Genomic DNA, 22,388 nt, shown 5'->3' on the forward strand with positions numbered 1-22,388 from the left:
TGGGAATCAACCTAACAAAAGAGGTGAAAGATTTATACAATGAAAACTACAGAACCCTAAAGAGAGAAATAGAAGAAGATCTTAGAAGATGGAAAAATATACCCTGTTCATGGATAGGCAGAACTAACATCATTAAAATGGCGATATTACCAAAAGTTCTCTATAGGTTCAATGCAATGCCAATCAAAATCCCAACAGCATTTCTTGTAGAAATAGATAAAGCAATCATGAAATTCATATGGAAAAATAAAAGACCCAGAATAGCAAAAGCAATTCTAAGCAGGAAGTGTGAATTAGGAGGTATAGCGATACCAGATTTCAAACTATAGTACAGAGCAATAGTAACAAAAACAGCATGGTACTGGTACCAAAACAGGCAGGTGGACCAAGGGTATAAAATAGAGGACACAGAAACTAATCCACAAAATTACAACTATCTTATATTCGATAAAGGGCCTAAAAGCATGCAATGGAGGAAGGATAGCATCTTCAACAAATGGTGCTGGGAAAACTGGAAATCCATATGCAACAAAATGAAACTGAATCCCCTTCTCTCGCCATGCACAAAAGTTAACTCAAAATGGATCAAGGAGCTTGATATCAAATCACAGACTCTGCGTCTGGTAGAAGAAAAAGTTGGCTCCGATCTACATATTGTGGGGTCGGGCTCCAAATTTCTTAATAGGACGCCCATAGCACAAGAGTTAATAACAAGAATCAACAAATGGGACTTACTTAAACTAAAAAGTTTTTTCTCAGCAAGAGAAACAATAAGAGAGGTAAATAGGGAGCCTACATCATGGGAACAAATTTTTACTCCTCACACTTCAGATAGAGCCCTAATATCCAGAGTATACAAAGAACTCAAAAAATTAAACAATAAGAAAACAAATAACCCAATCAACAAATGGGCCAAAGACCTGAACAGACACTTCTCAGAGGAGGACATACAATCAATCAACAAATACATGAAAAAATGCTCACCATCTCTAGCAGTCAGAGAAATGCAAATCAAAATCACCCTAAGATACCATCTCACTCCAGTAAGATTGGCAGCCATTCTGAAATCAAACAATAACAAGTGCTGGCAAGGATGTGGGGAAAAGGGTACTCTTGTACATTGCTGGTGGGACTGCAAATTGGTGAGGCCAATATGGAAAGCAGTATGGAGATTCCTGGGAAAGCTGGGAATGGAACCACCATTTGACCCAGCTATTGCCCTTCTCGGACTATTCCCTGAAGACCTCAAAAGAGCGTACTACAGGGATACTGCCACATCGATGTTCATAGCAGCACAATTCACAATAGCTAGACTGTGGAACCAACCCCGATGCCCCTCAATAGATGAATGGATAAAAAAATGTGGCATTTATACACAATGGAGTACTACGCAGCACTAAGAAATGACAAAATCATGGACTTTGCAGGGAAATGGATGGCATTAGAGTAGATTATGCTAAGTGAAGCTAGCCAATCCCTAAAAAACAAATGCCAAATGTCTTCTTTGATATAATGAGAGCAACTAAGAACAGAGCAGGGAGGAAGAGCAGGAGGGACAGATTAACATTAAACAGAGTCATGAAATGGGAGGGAAAGGGAGAGAAAAAGGAATTTGCATGGAAATGGAAGGAGACTCTCTTTGTTATACAAAATTACATATAAGAGGTTGTGAGGGGAATGGGAAAAAAATAAGGAGAGAAATGAATTACAGTAGATGGGGTAGAGAGAGAAGATGGGAGGAGAGGGGAGGGGGGATAGTGGAGGATAGGAAAGGTAGCAGAATACAACAGTTACTATTATGGTATTATGTAAAAATGTGGATGTGTAACCGATGTGATTCTGCAATCTTTGTAATGTTTTGAATAACCAATAAAAAAAAAAAAAAAAAACGGGTAGAAAAATGCTACATGTGCAAAGCCCAGTGAGGTTTCCCAGAAGGCACTGCTGATCTCTTCATCCCCCAGCTTTGACAAGGGTTTTGGATTCGTCCCTACCTGGCAAACAATGCACTTTTGTTCCATATGATATTTTCTGACTAGAAACCAAAAATAAGCTCATGATTAAAAAAATGTATATATATATATATATATATATATATATATATATATATATATATTAATTAATTTACAGTACTTTAAATCATGTGTTTAATATGCTTAAGTCAATGCATATAAAGACTCCAACTGGCACAGTAAACTCACACACAAAAAATTTGAGATTCGGGCTGGGGATGTGGCTCTAGCGGTAGCGCGCTTGTCTGGCATGCGTGCGGCCCGGGTTCGATCCTCAGCACCACATACACATACAAAGATGTTGTGTCCGCCGAAAACTAGAAAATAAATATTGAAAAATTCTCCCTCTCTCTCTCTCTCTCTCTCTTTCTCTCTGTCCCACTCTCTCTTTAAAAAAAAAAAAAAATTGAGATTCATGTGAGGTTCCAAAAAAACCTTAAAATTTTTCAGTAGTTGGAACTTACAGAAGGCATTGTACAAACTCAAACTAGGAAATGGCATCAAAAAGATTTACAAAAAATGCATGTAGAAACTAAAATCATACTGAAAATTACTAAGTTAAAAAAGAAATCATTATATGTATATGTAATTACTTATAACGACATGAAACAGGAAGTACTACACAGAAAAATAACTGGAATGATGTTTTCTAAAACACAGAGTTTATTTTTTATACCAGCTTTAAGTTCTTGGCAAAATGTGAGCAGAAAGTATAGAGTGTTCCTGTATAACCTGTGCAACCACACCATATCCAGTTTCTCTCACTATCAGTATCCCAATAGCAGAGTGGTATATTTATTATAACCAGAGAACCTACATCTACATATCATATTATCCAAAGTCCATGTTTTTGCTCTATATCTCTTACAGATTTTGGAAAATACATAAGGTTATGTATTTACTATTATAATATGCAGAATAGTATTACAGCCCTAAAAATGCTGTTTCTTGCCTGTTTTTACATTCTTTTCCTCCCTGGCAGGTATATTTTAGTCTATAGTTTTGCCTTTTCCAGAATGCTATAAGGATGGAATCACACAATAAGTAACCTTTTAAAATTTACTTCTTTTACTTAATGATATGCACTTAATTTTCTCCTATGCCTTTTCATTTCTGGCAATTATGAATAAAACTATCATAAATGTCTGTGTGTGTGTGTGTGTTTTTTTTTTTTTGCAGACACTTAACTAACTGTCCTCTGAAGGGGCTGTACTGTTTTGCATTGCCATCTTCAATGATTGAAAGCTCCTATGGTTCTAGATCCTTGCTTGTCTTTAGTGTTGTCCCTGTTTGAGATTTTTGCCATTTTAGGAGTTCTATAGTGGTATCTTATTTTTGTCTAAATTTGTATTTCCCTACTGGCATATAATATTAACCATCTTTTTATATTATTTTTTGCCATCAAATTGTTTTTGATAGTTAGATGCTGCATATAATCTAAATGGGTCAAAATAAGGCAGTAGGTACAAATGTTATGGTATATCCATAAGGCATAATACCTTGCAGTCATTTTAAGAATAGAAGTCATTATAATGCAGTGACATGAACATTTCCTTTTAATTCAGTGTTAAGTAAAAAATTAAGAATAGAACAATGAGCATAATATGTAACATTTGTTTAAAGGAAAGAATATTAATAGAAGCATATTATTTTCTATAGCAAGTATTATTTCTAGAATTATTCCAAATAAACTATTGTCTTCTTTTCTTTGCTTTTAATGTAGAGGAAAAGGATAGCTAAGGAAAAAGCCTAAGAAGGCGCTACATTTTTATAATATTCTCTTTTGATTGATTGAGAGTTGTGATAGATTAGTGCCAATTCACTCTGGATTCCATTGGAATAAGCAACATACAATTTCAAGTTAGGTCCCAGAGTGGGGTTAAGGGTTAAGGATGAAGAGATCTTTAGCAAACAGATATAACAACACTAACTGGTACATGTGGAAGTTCAACTTTGACAGTGGTATCATGCTCTGTTGTGACCTACTGTATGATAAAAATCCACTATGGATTTCTGTGAATGGCAAAGCATTATACTTGTCTGTGTGTGGATTATTTTGTCATCTTTTTCTGCTATTGTATCAGCAAAAACAAAGTGAAAAGTTGAATTTAGTTTTATTAAAAATCAATCTGTATATTCGGTATATTTAAAACCAATGATATACTACAATGGAAATTGCTATAATTATATTGCTATGATAGAATGTACATGAAATGTTTCTTTTCCTTTTTTTTTTTTTTCATTTGTAGACTGGAAAATGAATTCCTGAGCACTTTATCACTGAAGCGCATCCCCAACCAAACTTTTTTTTTTTTTTTTTTTTTGAGAAAGGGTCTCACAATTTTTCTGAGTCTTGCTAAATTGCTGAATCTAGCCTCGAACTTGTGATCATTCTATTTCAGTCTCCCTCATTGCTGGGATTATAGGCATGTATTACTGAGTACAGCACTATAGGAAAGATTTTTTTTTTTAACATAACACTTCGTTTTTCCTTTCTGTAACTGGCCCTATGGAATACTTCTATTTATTTCAGACAGTAATGATGTGGTGAGCTTTCTATTGTCCACAAGTCATAAAGTCAATTAAGTACTTTGTATATTTCTTCTATGAGCCTTGCATATTTTCCTTTGACTATTCTCAGTTTCCTTTCCCTTTCCCTGTCTCTATTTCTTTTCCTTTCTTTTCCTTTCCCTTTCAGTATTCTGAGGAACCTAGGGTCATTCAATCACTATACAACATCCCTGACCCTTTTAGATTTGATTTTCAGGTGGGTCTGGCTAAATTGCTGAGGCCAGCGTCAAACTTGTGATCTTCCTGTCTCAGCCTCCCTAGTTGCTGGAATTACAGGTGTGCACCACCTTGCCTGGCTTCAATAGCAGTTTTAAACCTTTGGCCATATATTCACTGATCTCTCTCTTCAGTCCTGCCCCACCTTTTCCCTAATAGGTTAGATCTATCTAACCTATTAGGAAAAAGGTGCTGTGACCTCCTGGTGCCTATAGGACCTTAGTCACTTTTACTTCTTGTTCTTCTATTTCCTTCTCCTCACTAGTTTTTCTTTCTGTCCATAAGCATATTTAGTTCAATAATGTGAAAAACACCATTTTATTTTATTACCTCTCTTCTTTCTTCTTCCTCTCATTAAATCACCTGTGTTGTGTACCTGGATGCTTTTTCATCTCATTTATCCCTTTATTTCTCGTAATCTAACAATCAGCCCCAACCATGGATGAAAATTGCTATTTCAGAGATCACCAGGAATGATTTTTCAGTTCATACTTTATGTCTTGAGTGGTCCTTCTCCATTCAGTAACAACATGAGTTTAGATAATTTGCCAACTCCCTATTGCACTTTATTGATCTACAAAATAGAAGTGATAAAAATAGCATTTAATGAAATGTACAGAGTACCTAGAATGCAATAAGCTTAATAAATGATACTTTTGAGTATTAATACTGCCATTTTTGACAGACCTGCAAATCCTTTCCTTGGAGATTTCTTCTTTTATGTGTTCTCACATTAGATTGGCCTCTTTACCCACTTACCATTCAGACTTCTCTTTTTATTCCACTTACCCTTGCCCTTTTTAAAAATTTCTTCCTATTCTTTGTTTTTAATTAAAAATATTTGCTGAATACATAATATGGGTCAAGCTTTATTACATTTTTATCTTATTTGTTTTGGTGCTTCTCATTTTTTTGTGTGAGATCTCCATAGCAATCTCTAACATTTGCAAAGTTTCAATTATTGTCTTCAGGTAAATGCCTTATATGATATCTATCACTGAAATCCACCCCATACTCTAGACCCATTTTTTCCAATGCTTTGCTGAACTTTCTCTCTAAAGTCACAAATTCTTCCTCATTGCTGTGTTTTTGTTAGAAGCATCTTCAGTCCTTTGAACACTCAGATTTAAAGCAGTAAGTACCTTTCCACACTCCATACCTGTGATTATTTTCCAAGTCCCAGTCCTGCTGGTGCTGTCTCCATAGTGCCTCAGCTTTTCCCATTCCATTGTTTCTTCTTAGCATGGTGGCTGAAGCAGAAACTCGATTCACTCTCTATCTGATCTTTGGTCACTATGATTTCCCCTAACAGTCATGAGCTTCAATCTATTCTAGATACATTTTAGTTTCCTCTTCTCATTCGGTAACCTAAGCACATACTTTATTTTTAGACAGTAAGATTGCAAGAATGCTGTGGACAATCTCTATTGTATAATAATTACAAGACACATCTTGAATTAGCAGTCAGTATTTCATGAACTATGGCCCCACACTGCTTTATTGTCACTTTTTGGAAAGGTCCTTCCCTTTCCTGCCTTTATATCTTTGGTGAGTGGCATCTTTTGTGTGGACTAGATTCAGCAAAAAGGCTAACACTGTACATGCCAATCAAATTATTCCTAAAAGTCATTCATAAAACTCTGTATACATGTTTCTGTGAATATAGTGCTGGTGGTAATTTGTATATGTATTATTAAAATGAGAAAATTTAAAATATTCCAAATAGAATTTTATAAAAGATTCACTCTAAAATGGAAGAGACCAAATTAAGAAAGGGATTTACATTCAATATTTATACCCTGACATATTCCCATTGAGTAACAGGAAGAGTATTCAAAAAGACATTATAAATGTATTATTGAGTAAATCCTTTGGATTATTTCAAAGATTCATTTCTTTTCATGCTCATATTCTTAATTTTAACTGCCAGTCATATCCAAGAACAGAAACTGTCCTATAATAGTATGTTTTGTCTTTTATTAAATAAAAGTAAGTGGATCTGCTTACAAAAAATATACATTTATTTTTGTAAAATGGTCAAAACTTTTGCACAGAGAAAACAGAAACTCTAGAAGATATCATATAATTTATTTTGAGAACTAATGTATTTTTTCAGATTCAGAAAAATACTTAATTTTCCTAGTGCTGTTGACTTTGTGTGGTGTTTAACCTAAATCACATAATTGAAGGGAACACAAATCAAAATAGTCTTTAGAGTGTCTTGAGTATGTGAGGAATTGTGCTAGGTGTCATTATACCAGCATGCCACTCTCTGTTATTTCTTGGTTTCTGATGTTGCTATTACTTGGCCATTTTTATTTTCTTTGCTCAAAGGGTAAACCTACAATTACCATAACAGAGTCTTGCTCATATAGTTATTAAGTTGAAACATCACTATAAATAAATTAATATATTCAAAACTCCACTTGATAAAAATTATCTAATATGATTTTCTGCATATTCTAATGAACAATTTGTAAACACAAGTGATCTCTGTCATTATTTCATTTACTTGAGTATATTTTGGAAACTAAAGATTTTGGGTTTTTTATATGTAGAATATTTATAATTTTCATATTATTAATCACTACTTATTTTAATAATACAAATTTGCCCTGTGTCTCCAATTACTTATTTATAAATTACGGAGTTTAAACTACAAATCTGTAGTATTTGATCATTGCAGCCTGTCTCATGACTTAAGTACTTAAGTATTTGTCCTGATATGAAACAAATACAAAATCAACATTCTTTAAGTATGTTTATTGAGACCATTTGCTTTTGAGTTTTATCCAATTAATGATCACGGCCTGGAAATTTAATTAAACTTATCTTACCTGAGTTATTCTTATCAGCATTTTAGTAAAAATTAGAACCATACAAATAAGAAAAGGAGGAATAATTAAGCTTCAAATCTCCCTTGCAAAAAATCAGTGGGAGAAGGGAGCTATTTAAACTAGGAAATTTTATATAAGTTACATACCATATTTATTCATATTTCTGGTGAAATAATCTGCGTTAAAAGTTTTAGAGTCTTCTGAATATGACTCTTACGTTTTCCATACAGTATTTAAATCTTGAATGGCAAATAACTTTGCTACTATTTTTACTCTAAAAGATGGAGAATGATTTTTGTCTGTATTAATTGAAATAACTGCAAGGCCATTCTAGAGTCAATGGTTAAGAATGTTATTATGTGTTTGTTATTTCTGGGGATAATAGGTAGCTATATCATGATTAAACAAACCAAAAATGGAAATTTTATTATTCTTGAACTCTGCGATCATTCTCTCACACTTATAGATAACTTCATACAATTTAATACCTAACTTAGAATATCATATTTTAAATTTTGCAATTATATGCTGTGCATTGATCTTTTTTTCCTAATTATATTATAACCTCTTTGGTGACAGAAGCAGGTCTGAGGACATTTTTTATGTTTCCTAAGGCAACGTATAAGACATAGAGTAACCTCAATGTACAACTTTGTAATAGATGCATTGAATCTATCATTATATGAAATACATATGCGCATTTCATCCTCATTTTTAAAAGTAAGCCACGATATTTTGGAAAAGTTATGCACATATATGACAAAAGGAAAATAAAGCAGCACTACAAATATTCAATGGAAAGTCCATCTCCTTCTTACTCTAGGTTTCCTCTCCAAAAGTAATCTTTTTTAACCTATTTTTTGTATAACCTTGCAAAAAAATTTCACATATAGATAAGTTTATTAGTGTACAGTCAGCCCTCTGTATGTGTGGGTTTCACATTCAGCAGATTAAACCAATCACTGATTTAAAATCTTATTTTAAAAATATAGCATCATCTGGGCTGGGGATGTGGCTCAAGCGGTAGCACGCTTGCCTGGCATGCATGTGGCCTGGGTTTGATCCTCAGCACCACATACAAACAAAGATGTTGTGTCTGCCAAAAACTAAAAAATAAATATTAAAAAAAATTCTCTCTCTCTCTCTCTCTCTCTCTCTCTCTCTCTCTCTTTCTCTCTCTTTAAAAAAAATAAAAATATAGCATCTGTACTGAGCATTATAGCCTAAACAATACATATAATAATTATTTACATACCATGTATGTTGAATTAGTCTTCTAGATGTAATTTAAAGCATATGGGAAAATGCATATATGTTATATGCAAATAATACACTATTCTATTTATTATAGATAAGTTGAGCATCTGCAAATTTTAGAGTTCATGGGGTTCCCTAGAAACAATACCTTGTGAATACTCATGTGGCTATCCTGTTTTATTGATATATTTATGAGAATAAAGTCATATATACTGATAAATAGGTAAATTCCTTCTAACATATAAGAAAGCCTACATATACTCAGTTCTATGTCTTTAATATTAATATATTTTGGAGATTTTCTTAAAAAAATTAACTTGTGCAATCTATCTTTTTCTACTCAAGCATGTAATTTCAGTGTGTGGATACACTGCAATTCATGTCACCAGTCTTTCAATGATGACCTAAATTATTATCAGTCTTTAATATATACAAAATAGCAATATATAGCATTGTGTGTGTATCTTTGTGCATTTATATAAGTATATTGATGAAAAGCTTTTCTAAAAGGAAAATTTATGGGGTGGAGAATTGATGTACCTTTTATTTGCTGAATTCTTTAACATTGCCCCAAAGAGAGGTTATGTGAATTTGTAGCCCCTTGATATTGGGATTGCTTTTTTACTCCCTTGTCAAGGCAATCTATTTTATTATACAATGTTTTGGTCTTGAATTATTTACCAGAGAAGAAATAATGTCAATTTGTCATTTTAGTTTACTCTTTTAACTAAAAGAGCTTTTGAATGTCTTATGTTGTAAGCTATCATTATTTTGTCATAAATCTTGAATTAGTGATTTTTGTCTGAATGAGGTGAAAAAACTCTTTGTATTTTAAGAAAACAAGCCATTTTTTTCTTTATTTTTGATTCATGAATTAATTGTTCACATTATTATGTCCAGTGCAATATATCTACACAGACGTATGGCATCACTTTATTTACATTCCTCAAAACCCTTACTAATCACTATTCTACATTCAGCTTTTTTTTTTTTAACTTACACAATTGAAAAAAGCATGTGGTACTTCTTGTTTTTCTATCTGACTTATTTCACTTAACATAGTATCTTCTAGTGCCATCTATTTTGTTACAAATGACAGGACTTAATTCTTCTTTATTGCTAATACTTGTGTGTGAGTGTGTGTGTGTGTGTGTGTGTGTGTGTGTGTGTGTGTACATGCATCACACTTTATAGATTCATCTATTGTTGGGAACCTAGGTTGAGTCCTCATCATAGCTGTTGTGAACAGTGCCATGATAAATATAGATATGCAGGTATCTCTTTGTTATACTGATTTTTTCTTTGGATATAAACTCAGAAGTGGGCTAGTTGGATCATATAGCAGATCTATTTTTAGATTTTTAAGGACTTCCCTACTGTTCTCCATAGTGTTTATCTGATTTATGCTCCCCCTGTGTCTGAAAGTTCCTTTTTCTTCATATCCTTACCAGGATTTGTTTTCCTTTTTGATAATAACCATTCTAAGGTGAGATGAAATTCCACTGTAGTCTCAATATGCATTTCCCTGAGGGCTAATAATATTTTTTTCATGTATTTTTTTTGTCAGGTATTTTTCAGTCATTTGTATTTCTTCCTTGAGAATTCTCCAGATTGTTTTTGTCCATATTGTAAATTGGTTCCATGTTTTTGTTAAATTTATTTAATTCTATGTATTCTGAATATTGATGCTTTGTCAGATGAATAGTTGGGAAATATTTTTCTCCCATTCTGTAGATTGTCTCTTTACTCTGTTGATGTGTAGTAGAATTCCCATTTGATGTAATCTCATATGTTAATTTTTGCTTTTATTTTCTATATATAAAAGAATTTTTTCTACAAATAAATACTTATTTTCTATAAATAAAAGATATTTGGGGCTCATTTCCAAAATATCATTTCCTAAGCCAATTTCTTGATGTGTTTTCCCTGTGTTTTCTTTTAGTAGTTTCAGAGTGTCAGATCTTATATTTGATCCATTTTGAGATGATTTTATGTTGGGCAAGAGATAAGGGTAGCTGGGCATGGTGGCACATGCCTGTCACCCCAGCAATTTGGGAGACTGAGGCAGGAGGATCCCAAATCCTAGGCCAACCTCATCAATTTAGGGAGAGCTTCAGCAAGTTTGCAAATTCCTATCTCAAAAGTAAAAAGGGCTGAAGAATGAGCTCAGTGGTAAAACACCCCTAAATTCAGTCTCTAGGACCACCCACCCAAACACACACACACACAAAAAAAAAAAAAAAAAAGAAGAAAGAAAAAAAAGTGATAGGGGTCAATTTTCAAACTTCTGCACGTGGATCCTCAGTTATTCTAGCAGTTCATATTGAAGAGGATGTTCATTCATCAGTGTAAAAAAAAGTAGCTATGTGGGCATATTTTTAGGGTCTCTACTCTCTTCTACTAGTCTTTGATTTTGTTTCCATGCCAGTACCACCCTGTTCCACTAAGTTTTTTCACTGCTGTGACTAAAAGACCAGATAAGAACAATTTTAAGGAGAAGTTTATTTGGGGGCTCATGGTTTCTGAGGTCTCAATCCATAGACAGCTGGCTCCACTTTTGGGGGAACAAGGTGAGGCAGAACATCATGGCAGAAATATATGACAAAGTAAAGAGGCTGGCAACATGGTAAAAGGAAGCAGAGAGAAAGCTAAAGGCCAAAGGAATGCTCTTAGGGACCCATCTCCAGCCACCCTAACTGCCTACAGTTACCACCCAGTTAATCCCCATCTTGGGATCAATGCAGTTTGGGGGTTAAGGCTCTCCTATCTCAGTCCTTTGACCTCTAAATGTTTTTGCATTGTCTCACACCTGATCTTTTGGGAAACACCTAATCTAAACATTAACTATTCTTTTTTGTTACTATGGCTCTGTAGTGTGTCTTGAAATCAGGTGTTCTGATGCCTACAGCTTTTTTCTTTTTTTGTCTGATTGTTTTGATTATTTGGGATCTTTAGTGCTTCCATATAAAATTTAGAATTTTTTTCTTAGAAATAATTTACTTTTAAAAAGTGCAGTGATTTTTTTTATGACTTATTCACTGCTTACAGGTCTTTGCATATAGATTCTGTTGTTGTAATGTAGAATGAAAATATATGAATTTAAGTTAACCAATCAATGTCTTTCACAGTTTCTAGGTTTCCATAATGACCATTTCAAGCTTTTTAAATATCCTTTTTTTCCCTAGAAGGTTTGTAGTTTGATTATAATCATTTTTAAATGTTTACCTTTTGATCCATCTAGAATTTATTATAGAATAAGGAGTCAAATAGAGATTCAGTTTTAGTTTTTTTTTTTTTTTTCTGTTGTTGTTTTATTTGTTTTTATTTATACAGGGGATTGGACCCAGGGCCACTTACCCACTGAGCCACATCTCCAATCCTGTTTATATTTTATTTTTGAGAAAAGGTCTCTCTAAATTTCTTAGGGCCTCACTAAGTTGCTGAGACTGGCCTGGAACTTGTGACTCAGCCTTCTGTGTGTGCCACCATGCCCAGCTGTTTTTTGTTTGTTTGTTTGTTTGTTTGTTTTGTTTTTTTATCCTCTAGATAGTGATCATAGATAATTAACCATTAATTTTGCAATTAAGTTTTTTCAACTACTTGAGTAATCTTTCTGTATTAAAATGTATATAAATGTGTCTTTTTCTGATTTCTCTGTTATTTGATTCTTTATCTGTTTATTGGTAATTTTTTGTAAAAGTATTTTAATTTCTATGACTTTAAACTGCTTCTAAATATTTGGTGTATATATATATATATATATATATATATATATATATATATATATCATATATATATTCTCATCAATATTCCTCTTTCATTTTATTTTTGAAAGTCCTAATAAATTTTGAAGTAATATTTTCTTAAACTTAGTATAACCTAATAAACTTGATGGCAAGCATATTTTTGCTCTTTTAGAAGAATTGTATGTTTGTAGAAAAATGAATGCCTTTACCTTAATAAATCTCCCCCTCGAGGACCAAACATGAATTTTATTAAATTTTTTGAGTGTCATTTAGAATTTTTGTATTTTTTCATATAATGTAACAGATATATGCAGTCTAATCTCAAGTACTTTATTTCATGGTACAATTTTTAATTGATATTTGTTCTATTATGTACACTTGTTGATATGTGATCTATTAATTTTTATATAATGTTTGAAATTAGCAATTTTTTGAATTTTTAGTTTCTTATAGGTTTATTTCATTTTAATAGATTTTATGATTATAATATCACATTTATTGATATTTTTCCTAATCTTTTACCTCATTCTTACTATTATACAATTACCTGAATTAGTATTTCCTTAACAATATAAGATTACATTATTTGTTTTATTAATGATGTTAAGGTAAAAGTACATGATTCTCCATTTATTTCAAATCCATTAGTGAAGTATCTGTCAATCTTGTTTTAACAGTATTTTACCTATAATTAATGTTAAATATCATCAAATATATTTTTATCAACTATGAAACTGACCATGTGTTTTATATTTGACTTATAATAGTATGGGAATTAGTAATAAATTTTAATAAATAAAATACTTTTGCACCAATGTCTTAATTATGTCAAAATTTAGTAATTCTTAAAGTTTAAGAAGTCATATAACTACATACTGACTTTTGGAAATTATAATACTTTCCATTTTTCTTTCATTTATACTCCTTATTTTATGATGTGTTTGTATATGGTGAGAAAATAACTAGTATTTATCTTTAGTTACTTTTTAAAATACCTTAATAATATATAATCCAGAAAATATAATTAGGAGTAAAATAAAACAATGTGGAAAGGAAGAATAACTTGCAGTGTAAAAAATATTTACTTAGACAACAAATATTGTTTTTTGTGTTCACACAGATATTTTTGAAATATGCTAGAATACAATGACCATTTTATTTTTTAAAGCAGTAAAGTAAAATACATTTAGACAAGTTTAGATATTACACATTAGCTACTAAATTGTTTAATAATATATGATACTATATTTCTGAAAGCATATGCATATATGTCTAGTGTAAGGAGTTCAGGTATTGAGGTTATGAATGTAATTACAGTAAATTCTGCTAAAATATTTACCTACACTAGGCTTCTTATAGGCACTTATAATATGTACCTAAATTTGGGGTTATGAAATGCACTAATGGCTGGACGCATACCTGTAATACCACCAGTTAGGGAGGCTGAGGCAGAAGGAACATAAGTTCAAAGCCAGCCTCAATAACTTAGCGAGGCCCTCAGTACCTTAGAAAGATCCTGTCTCAAAATAAAAGTAAAAAAGGAGCTGAAGATGTGGCTCCCTGGTTAAGTGGCCCTGGGTTCAATCCCCAGTACCCGCCCCCCGAAAAAGAAAGAAAGTCACTAACATACAAATATATCATTATGTATCTTTACATTTTACCTCTGAAAGTATTGTAATGAACTTTTAATTAGCCACAGAAACTTTATTTAGTATCACATGAAAATAACTTTAAACTAAAGAAAATATCACATCTTTTTTTTAATGTATATATGATAGCGGAATGCATTACAATTCTCATTACATATATAAAGCACAGTTTTTCATATCTCTGGTTGTATATATAGTTAGTCACACCAATTCGTGTCTTCATACCTGTGCTTTGGATAATAATGATCATCACATTCTACCATCATTAATTTCCCCATGTCCCCTCTCATCCCCTTCCACCCTTCTGCCCTATCTAGAGTTCATCTATTCCTCTCATGCTTCCTCTCCCTATCTCACTATGAATCAGCCTCCTTATATCAAAGAAAACATTTGGCATTTGTTTTTTTGGGATTGGCTAACTTCACTTAGCATTATCTTCTCTAACTCCATCCATTTACCTGCAAATGCCATGATTTTATTCTCTTTTATTGCTGAGTAATATTCCATTGTGTATATAGGCCACTTTTTTAATCCATTCATCTATTGAAGGGCATCTAGGTTGGTTCCACTATTTAGCTATTGTGAATTGTGCTGCTATAAACATTGATATGGCTGTGTCTCAGTAGTATGTTGTTTTTAAGTTTTTTGGGTATAGACCGAGGAGAGGGACTGCTGGGTCAAATGGTGGTTCGATTCCCAATTTTCCAAGAAATCTCCATACTGCTTTCCATATTGGCTGCACCAATTTGCATGCTCACCAGCAGTGTATAAGTGTACCTTTTTCCCCACATCCTCGCCAACACTTATTGTTGTTTGTATGCATAATAGCTGCCATTCTGACTGAAGTGAGATGAAATCTTAGAGTAGTTTTGATTTGCATTTCTCTAATTGCTAGTGTTGATGAACATTTTTTTCATGTATTTGTTGACTGATTGTATAACATCATCTGAGAAGTGTCTCTTCAGGTCCTTGGCCCATTTATTCATTGGGTTATTTGTATTTTGCTGTTTAGCTTTTTGAGTTCTTTATATACCCTAGTGATTACTGCTCTATCTGATGTGTGAGGGGTAAAGGTGTGCTCCCAAGATGTAGGCTCTCTATTCACCTCACAGAATGTTTCTTTTGTTGAGAAGGAACTGCAAGAAAATATCACATCTTAAACTTTAAGAGTACTTTATCAATCAGGGCTAGAAGTATTCAAATTCTATCATGAAAACAAACTATTAGATTTTTGACAAAAGATTTCCTGCTAATGATAAGTCATTCTGCCTTTGACTAAAAACAATAATGACCACTCATTATTACAGTGACCTAATTACAAAAATTAAATGCATATTGTTTCTGTTCTCTTAAGGGAGATGCATTAACAAAGCATGGGTATGTGATGGAGATATTGATTGTGAAGATCAATCAGATGAAGAAGACTGTGACAGTTTTATGTGCGGACCACCCAAGTACCCTTGTGCTAATGATACTTCAGTGTGCCTGCAGCCAGAAAAACTCTGCAATGGGAAAAAAGACTGTCCTGATGGTTCTGATGAAGGCGATCTGTGCGGTATTGCATATTTAATTGCATTTGCTTAACTCTGGAATTAGAACCAGTTAGTCCATTTGCTGTTACTTATTAGAGTATCATTCATTCCTTAATATTCATTCCCTTCAAATGTGACTTTTAGCATTGAACTTTACTTCATTTTTAGGCACTATAAAACATAGCACATCAGAAACTTAAATCATTTTAAATTGAAATATTTATAATCAGAAACTTCTTGCAACAGAAATAAAAATTAGACTGTATCCGGTTCCTTCAACAGTTATAGCATTGTACATATCATTTATATCTCCAAATGCCCCATGCTTTACCTGCAACTGAATTGATTATTATTGTCATTAAGATGCTCAGAACAGGGGAACCTTTTTATTATTGAACTATGGGGTGTGGATTACTACCAGTCTGTGGATTTTGATATGCCGTCTCATCATTATGATAGAAGTAATTTTTTAGGAAAAGAAAGAGACTGGCTAAAGAAACATGTAAATCTTTTCCAATATGCTACAATTTTCTCTCAAGTTTTTAGTTCTTTTACAATAGCTTTCTTTAGTATGCTTATCTAGTTAAAGAATGTTTTCAATGAGTTTTGAAATCACTTTGCCTACCATCTACCTTATGCCAAGCAGTGCACATAAAGGAAAATCACATTTTCTCTTCTGTGGAGAGATCACAGATTTATCAAGGAGATTTTTTAAAGCATGTTTTGTAGATAATAGTGAAGTTTCCATTAACAGAAGAACAAAGATGAGTTTACAGTATGATAAGAACAATAATGAGATGACTGGAGTTGAGAAAATAGCTTTAGAAATAATGAGGCTGACTGAGTAAAATTAGGAAAGACAGCTGCTTTTAAACCTTAAGTTATCATATTTTAGTCTTAATTGAGTATTAAGAACATATGAGTGAGACGAGAAGACTGTTACTATCTTCTAAATGTATGCAGTAAAACATTCTTTTCTTCAAAAGACTTGTAATTCTATAAACTGATCTTGAAACAATAAATCATCTTCTTTCAGTTAGGCTAAAATGTAAAAAACAAAGATTCAGGCAAAAAAATCAAAAACAAAAAAAAAAGGAAAAGAAAAGACCTTACAACTAAAATTAATTAAACATTAAAATATTTACAAATAAAAGATGGCAGGATTTATTTGTCTCTTTTCACTTCCTTCCCTTCACACCTTTTCTCTTAACTGATCAAGTTGATGAAAGTCTGGGGGAAGTAAGTACAATTCTATCAGAAGGAAACTATCAATACTCGTAAAAGCAAAAGTTTGTACTTATGGAAAGAGTCTAGACTTTGCCAGGCTAAAATTCTATTCTTCAATTATTTTAATTAATTTCCTAATAATTACAATATAGGCAATGATACCTATTAGGTAACCATGGTAATGATGTCTGAAGCACTATAGATATTGAAGAATATTAGTGCTTTTCCACCTTTTCTTCATCCCTCAAGTTAAATGGACTAAGTAGAAGAGAGACAATACAGATTATCAAAAATAAAGAGAGTGATAAGAGAACACATTCTGGTTTTCCTATCCTCCACTTTCTGAATTGTAAAAGAGAAAAGAAGTTCCTTCTGAATTCATTTGTCTACTTCAGAATTGAAAATCATTTCTTGCTTTTCTAGTCACTCAATTATTTGGCTAATGAGCTTTACTCAAATATTTCAAAGGATTATATAGAGTGGAAGGTAGAAGGAAGTTGGTTATGGAAATACCATAGAGGATAAAAAGACAGTTTTGTCCTGATTGCAGAAAAAAAGCATACTGAAGTACACAGGTCACTTTTCTTGCCCCATTAAGGTGGTGAACACACTAGAGAACTAGAGCAGTGGAACTAAAAGCAAACCCTAGTGGAACCATTGAATTGCCTTCTCTGTTTGTAATTAGTGTGTGTGTGTGTGTGTGTGTGTGTGTGTGTGTGTGTAAATTAAGAGTATAAATGTCTTAATCCTAGTGGACAATTGTATTTTGTTAGGGGAATTTTAAATGAATTTAATATAGATATGCACATACAATATAAATGAGAAGAGAGTAGAATCATTAAAAAATGGAGCTATTTCTGCTTATTATAAGGATATGTCAAATATAAACAAAGTTGGACATAGTAAAGTAGTAAAGATAGATTGTATTCATTAGTAATAACCATGGCAATAGGAAAAAGAGTTTCCTATGAATCAAACTCAACTTCATTGAAACCAAAACCAAAAAAAAAACTTGAAACTTCAAAATGCTGGAGTATATAAAGTAAAAACACTAAGTGATATTAATATTTGACTTGTCTGAGGTTGATAACTAGTGTTTATCTGGGGGCAAACAAACTCTTTACATTATTTCATATACTACCTTTACGACAGGCAGCAGTGGCAGCAACTAAAGTATCCACAGAGCAAAGAGAGTAACTGACCACCTTGAATGTTTGCATTTCAAAAAAGAATACTCTTCTCCTTAAGAAGACTGTTCTGGGTGGTATAAGAGTCACATCTCAAGGAGGTGGAGAATGGATTGATTGATTGATTGGCTGATTTAATTTGTTCTTCTTTGTCCCACAAAAAAAAGTAGAACATATCTTGGCTTATTTCACATATATGGAGTGTAACTTATTCTAATTAGGAGCTCATTCTTGTTGTTGTACATGATATGTAGTTTCACTGGTTGTGTATTCATATATGAACATAGGAAAGTTACGTCCAATTCATTCTATTGCATTCCTATTCCCATCTTTCCTTCCTTCCTTCATTTCTCTCTTTATAATCCAATAAGCTTCTATTCTTCCATCCCTACTTTATTGTGTATCAGAATCCTCATATCAGAGAGAACATACAGCCTTTGGTTTCTTGGGATTGGCTTATTTCACTAAGCATGATAATCTCCAGCTCTATCCCTTTACCGGAAAATTTAGAAAGTTATTCTTTCTTGTAGCTGAGTAATATTCCATTGTGTATATGTATCACATTTTCTTTATCTATTCATCTGTTAAAGGGCACCTAGGTTGGTTCCATAGCTTAGCTACTGTTATTGAGCTGTTGTAAATATTGATGTGGCTGCATCACTATGGTATGCTAATTTCAAGTCCTTTGGATATATATTGGGGAGTGGAATAACTGAGTCAAGTGGTGGTTCTATTCTAAGTTTTCTGAGGAATCTCCATAACACTTTCTCCATAATGGTTGAGCCAATTTGCAGTTCCACCAGCAATGTATGAGTGTTCCTTTTCCCTCACATCCTCAGCAACATTTATTGTTAATTGTAGAGAATGTATTTATAATAGCAAGTTTTTCAACATAATTAAGAGAAAGGTCAGGAACTTATCTATCACCAGATTTTGGCCAGAAGAAATAGGGAATTCTCATTCTATCAATGAGTTTTTTCTTATAGACACTGCAAGGTATTGGTGTTCATTTTAGGGAACTGTGAGACAATATTCTGATGTTTAAATCTCTTTGTATGTTATGTGTGGGTGGGTACAAATCATTTGTACCATAGGGCCTCTAGTTTTTATAAACCAATGTTGAAACTATTGGAGAGGAGATGAAACTGACCAGAGTACCATCAAGGACAGAGTCTTGTCAGATAATAAAAGTTTTATAAAGAAATTGCAGGGTTAATGACATGTTTTGATTTAAAGAAGAACTGACAAGGGATTGGCTGTTCATGTATTGATCTTAACTTTATATATTCAGGTTTCTTTTGATATGAATTTTTTTATCCTAAAATCCATCACTTAATTACACAGATAACATCAGAAAGAAGACATTTCAGTACTAAGAAAACCATGATAGTTGAAATAAGCTAAAAACATTGTAACAATCTTTTTTCCTGCTGGGCACAATGGCATTTCTTTACAGTCATTCTCTTGAAAAGAGAATGTCAATTGAACTAAAATGGGGCAAATACTTTGAAATGACTGCTGTTTTGAAATGATTGTGATTACTGGTGAGGAAACGTATTTTAAGGAAGCATGAATGAATCTATTTTTTCCTCCTAAAATAATGCAGAACTTGAATTGAATACTTAAAGAAAACAGTTAATACAATCATTTTCTTTTCTTATTACTGTAACATTTTTGATAATGACAAATAATAATAAGTGTTGACCCATATACAAACATTAAAGATGTAAAAATGTTTATGAAAGCCTTACATTTCTGCTCACTTTTTATAGTGCATACATTTCTACAGGAATCAGAAAATATTCCACGCATACAAATAAATATCACCACAACTTACAAATTATTAGAAAACAGTATTTTTAGCACATTTCAAAATACACAAAATGAAACTGGCTTTTAAAACCACTCAGAAACATTTTAAAAGCAAAGACTAAGCTTCTTTTGACCTCATTACTCTGTATCTAACTGTAACCTCTCTGGTAGATAGTAGTGTGGTTACAAAAACAGTAATCTGCTATTTTATGCAAAGTTGTAAGCATGTCATTTTAAAATTCTCCAAGTAGACAATGCTGGTTCAATTTGGGAACAATTGTATACTTTTAGACAATATTTTTATATCCATCAAATATTTTTCTTTGTTTACTCAATGTTAGATATTTTTAACTGCTAAGAATACATTGATGAAAATAACACATATTTTGTGGGCCCTCATGGATCCTAAAATTTGGTGAAGAAATAGAATGATAAATAAATATATCCAAAATATTTAAAATATATATAAACAAATATATATATACACACATATATATTATGCAAGCAAATACCTCTTTAAATGAATGATATTAATAATGCAGAGTGTACTTTTTCTGCTATTATGTTAGCCAAAATAACAGGGAGAACCTTTACTTTAGTGTATTAATATTCAATTTTCATGGACTGATTGAATTCATTATAATAACCAATTGTAAGACATGATATATAAATTATCTAACTTAAAAATAAATACCTGCAGGGCTGGGGCTGTAGCTCAATGGTAGAACACCTGTCTTACACATATGAGGTACTGGGTTCTATCCTCAGCACCACATAAAAAAGTAAAAATATTGTGTCTATCTACAACTTAAAAAAATTTAAAAAAATAAATAAATACCTGCAGACAGCAAAGGATACAGAAATCCATTCTGCATTATAACTATAAATCAGATGATACATGTAGAAAAATATATAGATATTTGCATGTTTGCATATATGTGCATGCACTTGTTTATTTAAAGCCTGGAGATAATTCAAGTATTTGTATCATGTGTGTTTTTGCATATCTTTTGGAAACATCTACAATTGAATTTTTCAGCTGTTAAATAGCTAAGTACAATCCTTCCAGTTATAACAGAAATATCAAACGTATTTTATGTCTATGGGTTAAAGCAAACTATACTCGAAAGTTTTCAAGAAATAAAAATCTCCCATTCCCAATCATATCACATAGAATGAAATTTTGTCATTGTTTATATTCTATCATTATGCTTATTGTAACCTTCAAAAGGTTTCTCATACTGTTTTTTACTGTATATGGACTTTAATTCCAGGCTTTCCACATTGAGTTCAAGGATCAGTATTTAACTGAGGAAAACAATTGATATGACCTATAATCTGTTCCCCTCCTTTTATAGATGAATGTTCACTGAACAATGGAGGCTGTAGCAACCACTGTTCTGTTGTTCCCGGAAGAGGAATTGTCTGTTCTTGTCCTGAAGGACTTCAACTCAACAAAGACAATAAAACATGTGAAATTGTGGATTATTGTAGCAATCATCTGAAGTGCAGCCAAGTGTGCGAGCAGCACAAACACACAGTCAAGTGTTCATGTTATGAAGGGTGGAAGCTGGATGTGGATGGAGAAAGTTGTGCAAGTGTTGGTAAGTGGGTGTTTTCTGTGTCTGCGTGTATTTTAAAATAGATTTTGGAAAGAAACACCTTTGGAGAATTAATAAAAAGGATTCACTTCATTTTAGGTTACGATTAGGTATAAGGAGTCATTTTAGGTCTACTACAAAATCTCTGGAGAGAAAATATTACAATAATCCTTACTGTTGTAGCCCATGGAATTGTTACCATCAGATCATTTTGTTTTTAATGATTCCTTTCTTGACTATAGATCCTTCATGTGTATTTTTTGGGTGCTCCAAAATATTTACTTTATTTCTGAGGGCGCAAAGCAAATAAAGACTTTAGAACCCTGATATTTGAGTTCTAATCCTGGGACTGGCAATTGTTATATATGTAACACTAGGCAGGGTGCATGAAACTTCTTTAACCTCAGTTTTTTCATTTTTCAAGAAACAATGGCCATTATAACATTTTCTTCCTTATATTCTATTACAAGAATAACATAAAACACTTGTACTTGTGAGGGTCTCACACTCATCAGATTCCTAGATGCTTAGGGAATGATAGCCTGTCATTGTCTTCTCCAAATTATCAGACAGAATCTATGAATACTTATAAGTCCATGGATGAAACTGAAGGGGCTCTTGAATTTATTGGGTAAAATATTATATTTTCATTTTATTTAATTTCTAGATGACAATTAGTATTTCTTCCAATTGTGAATGTACAAAAAAGACCACAGAAGTTATTACCAGCAGCAATGAAGT

General features: G+C 32.5%; 1 protein-coding gene across 1 annotated transcript in view; it reads left to right on the forward strand.

Annotated features, from left to right (window-relative positions):
- The window catches only part of Lrp1b (LDL receptor related protein 1B), a 1,566,902-nt gene that overhangs the window by 895,442 nt on the left and 649,072 nt on the right, over positions 1–22,388 (forward strand). Inside the window, exons 22-23 of the mRNA XM_077110319.1 lie at positions 15,643–15,843; positions 21,405–21,650. Of these exons, the coding sequence (XP_076966434.1) occupies positions 15,643–15,843; positions 21,405–21,650 (447 nt within the window). The remainder of the gene's footprint in view (positions 1–15,642; positions 15,844–21,404; positions 21,651–22,388) is intronic.

Source organism: Callospermophilus lateralis, chromosome 9, assembly GCF_048772815.1.
Source record: "Callospermophilus lateralis isolate mCalLat2 chromosome 9, mCalLat2.hap1, whole genome shotgun sequence".
NCBI classification, from domain to species: Eukaryota; Metazoa; Chordata; class Mammalia; order Rodentia; family Sciuridae; genus Callospermophilus; species Callospermophilus lateralis.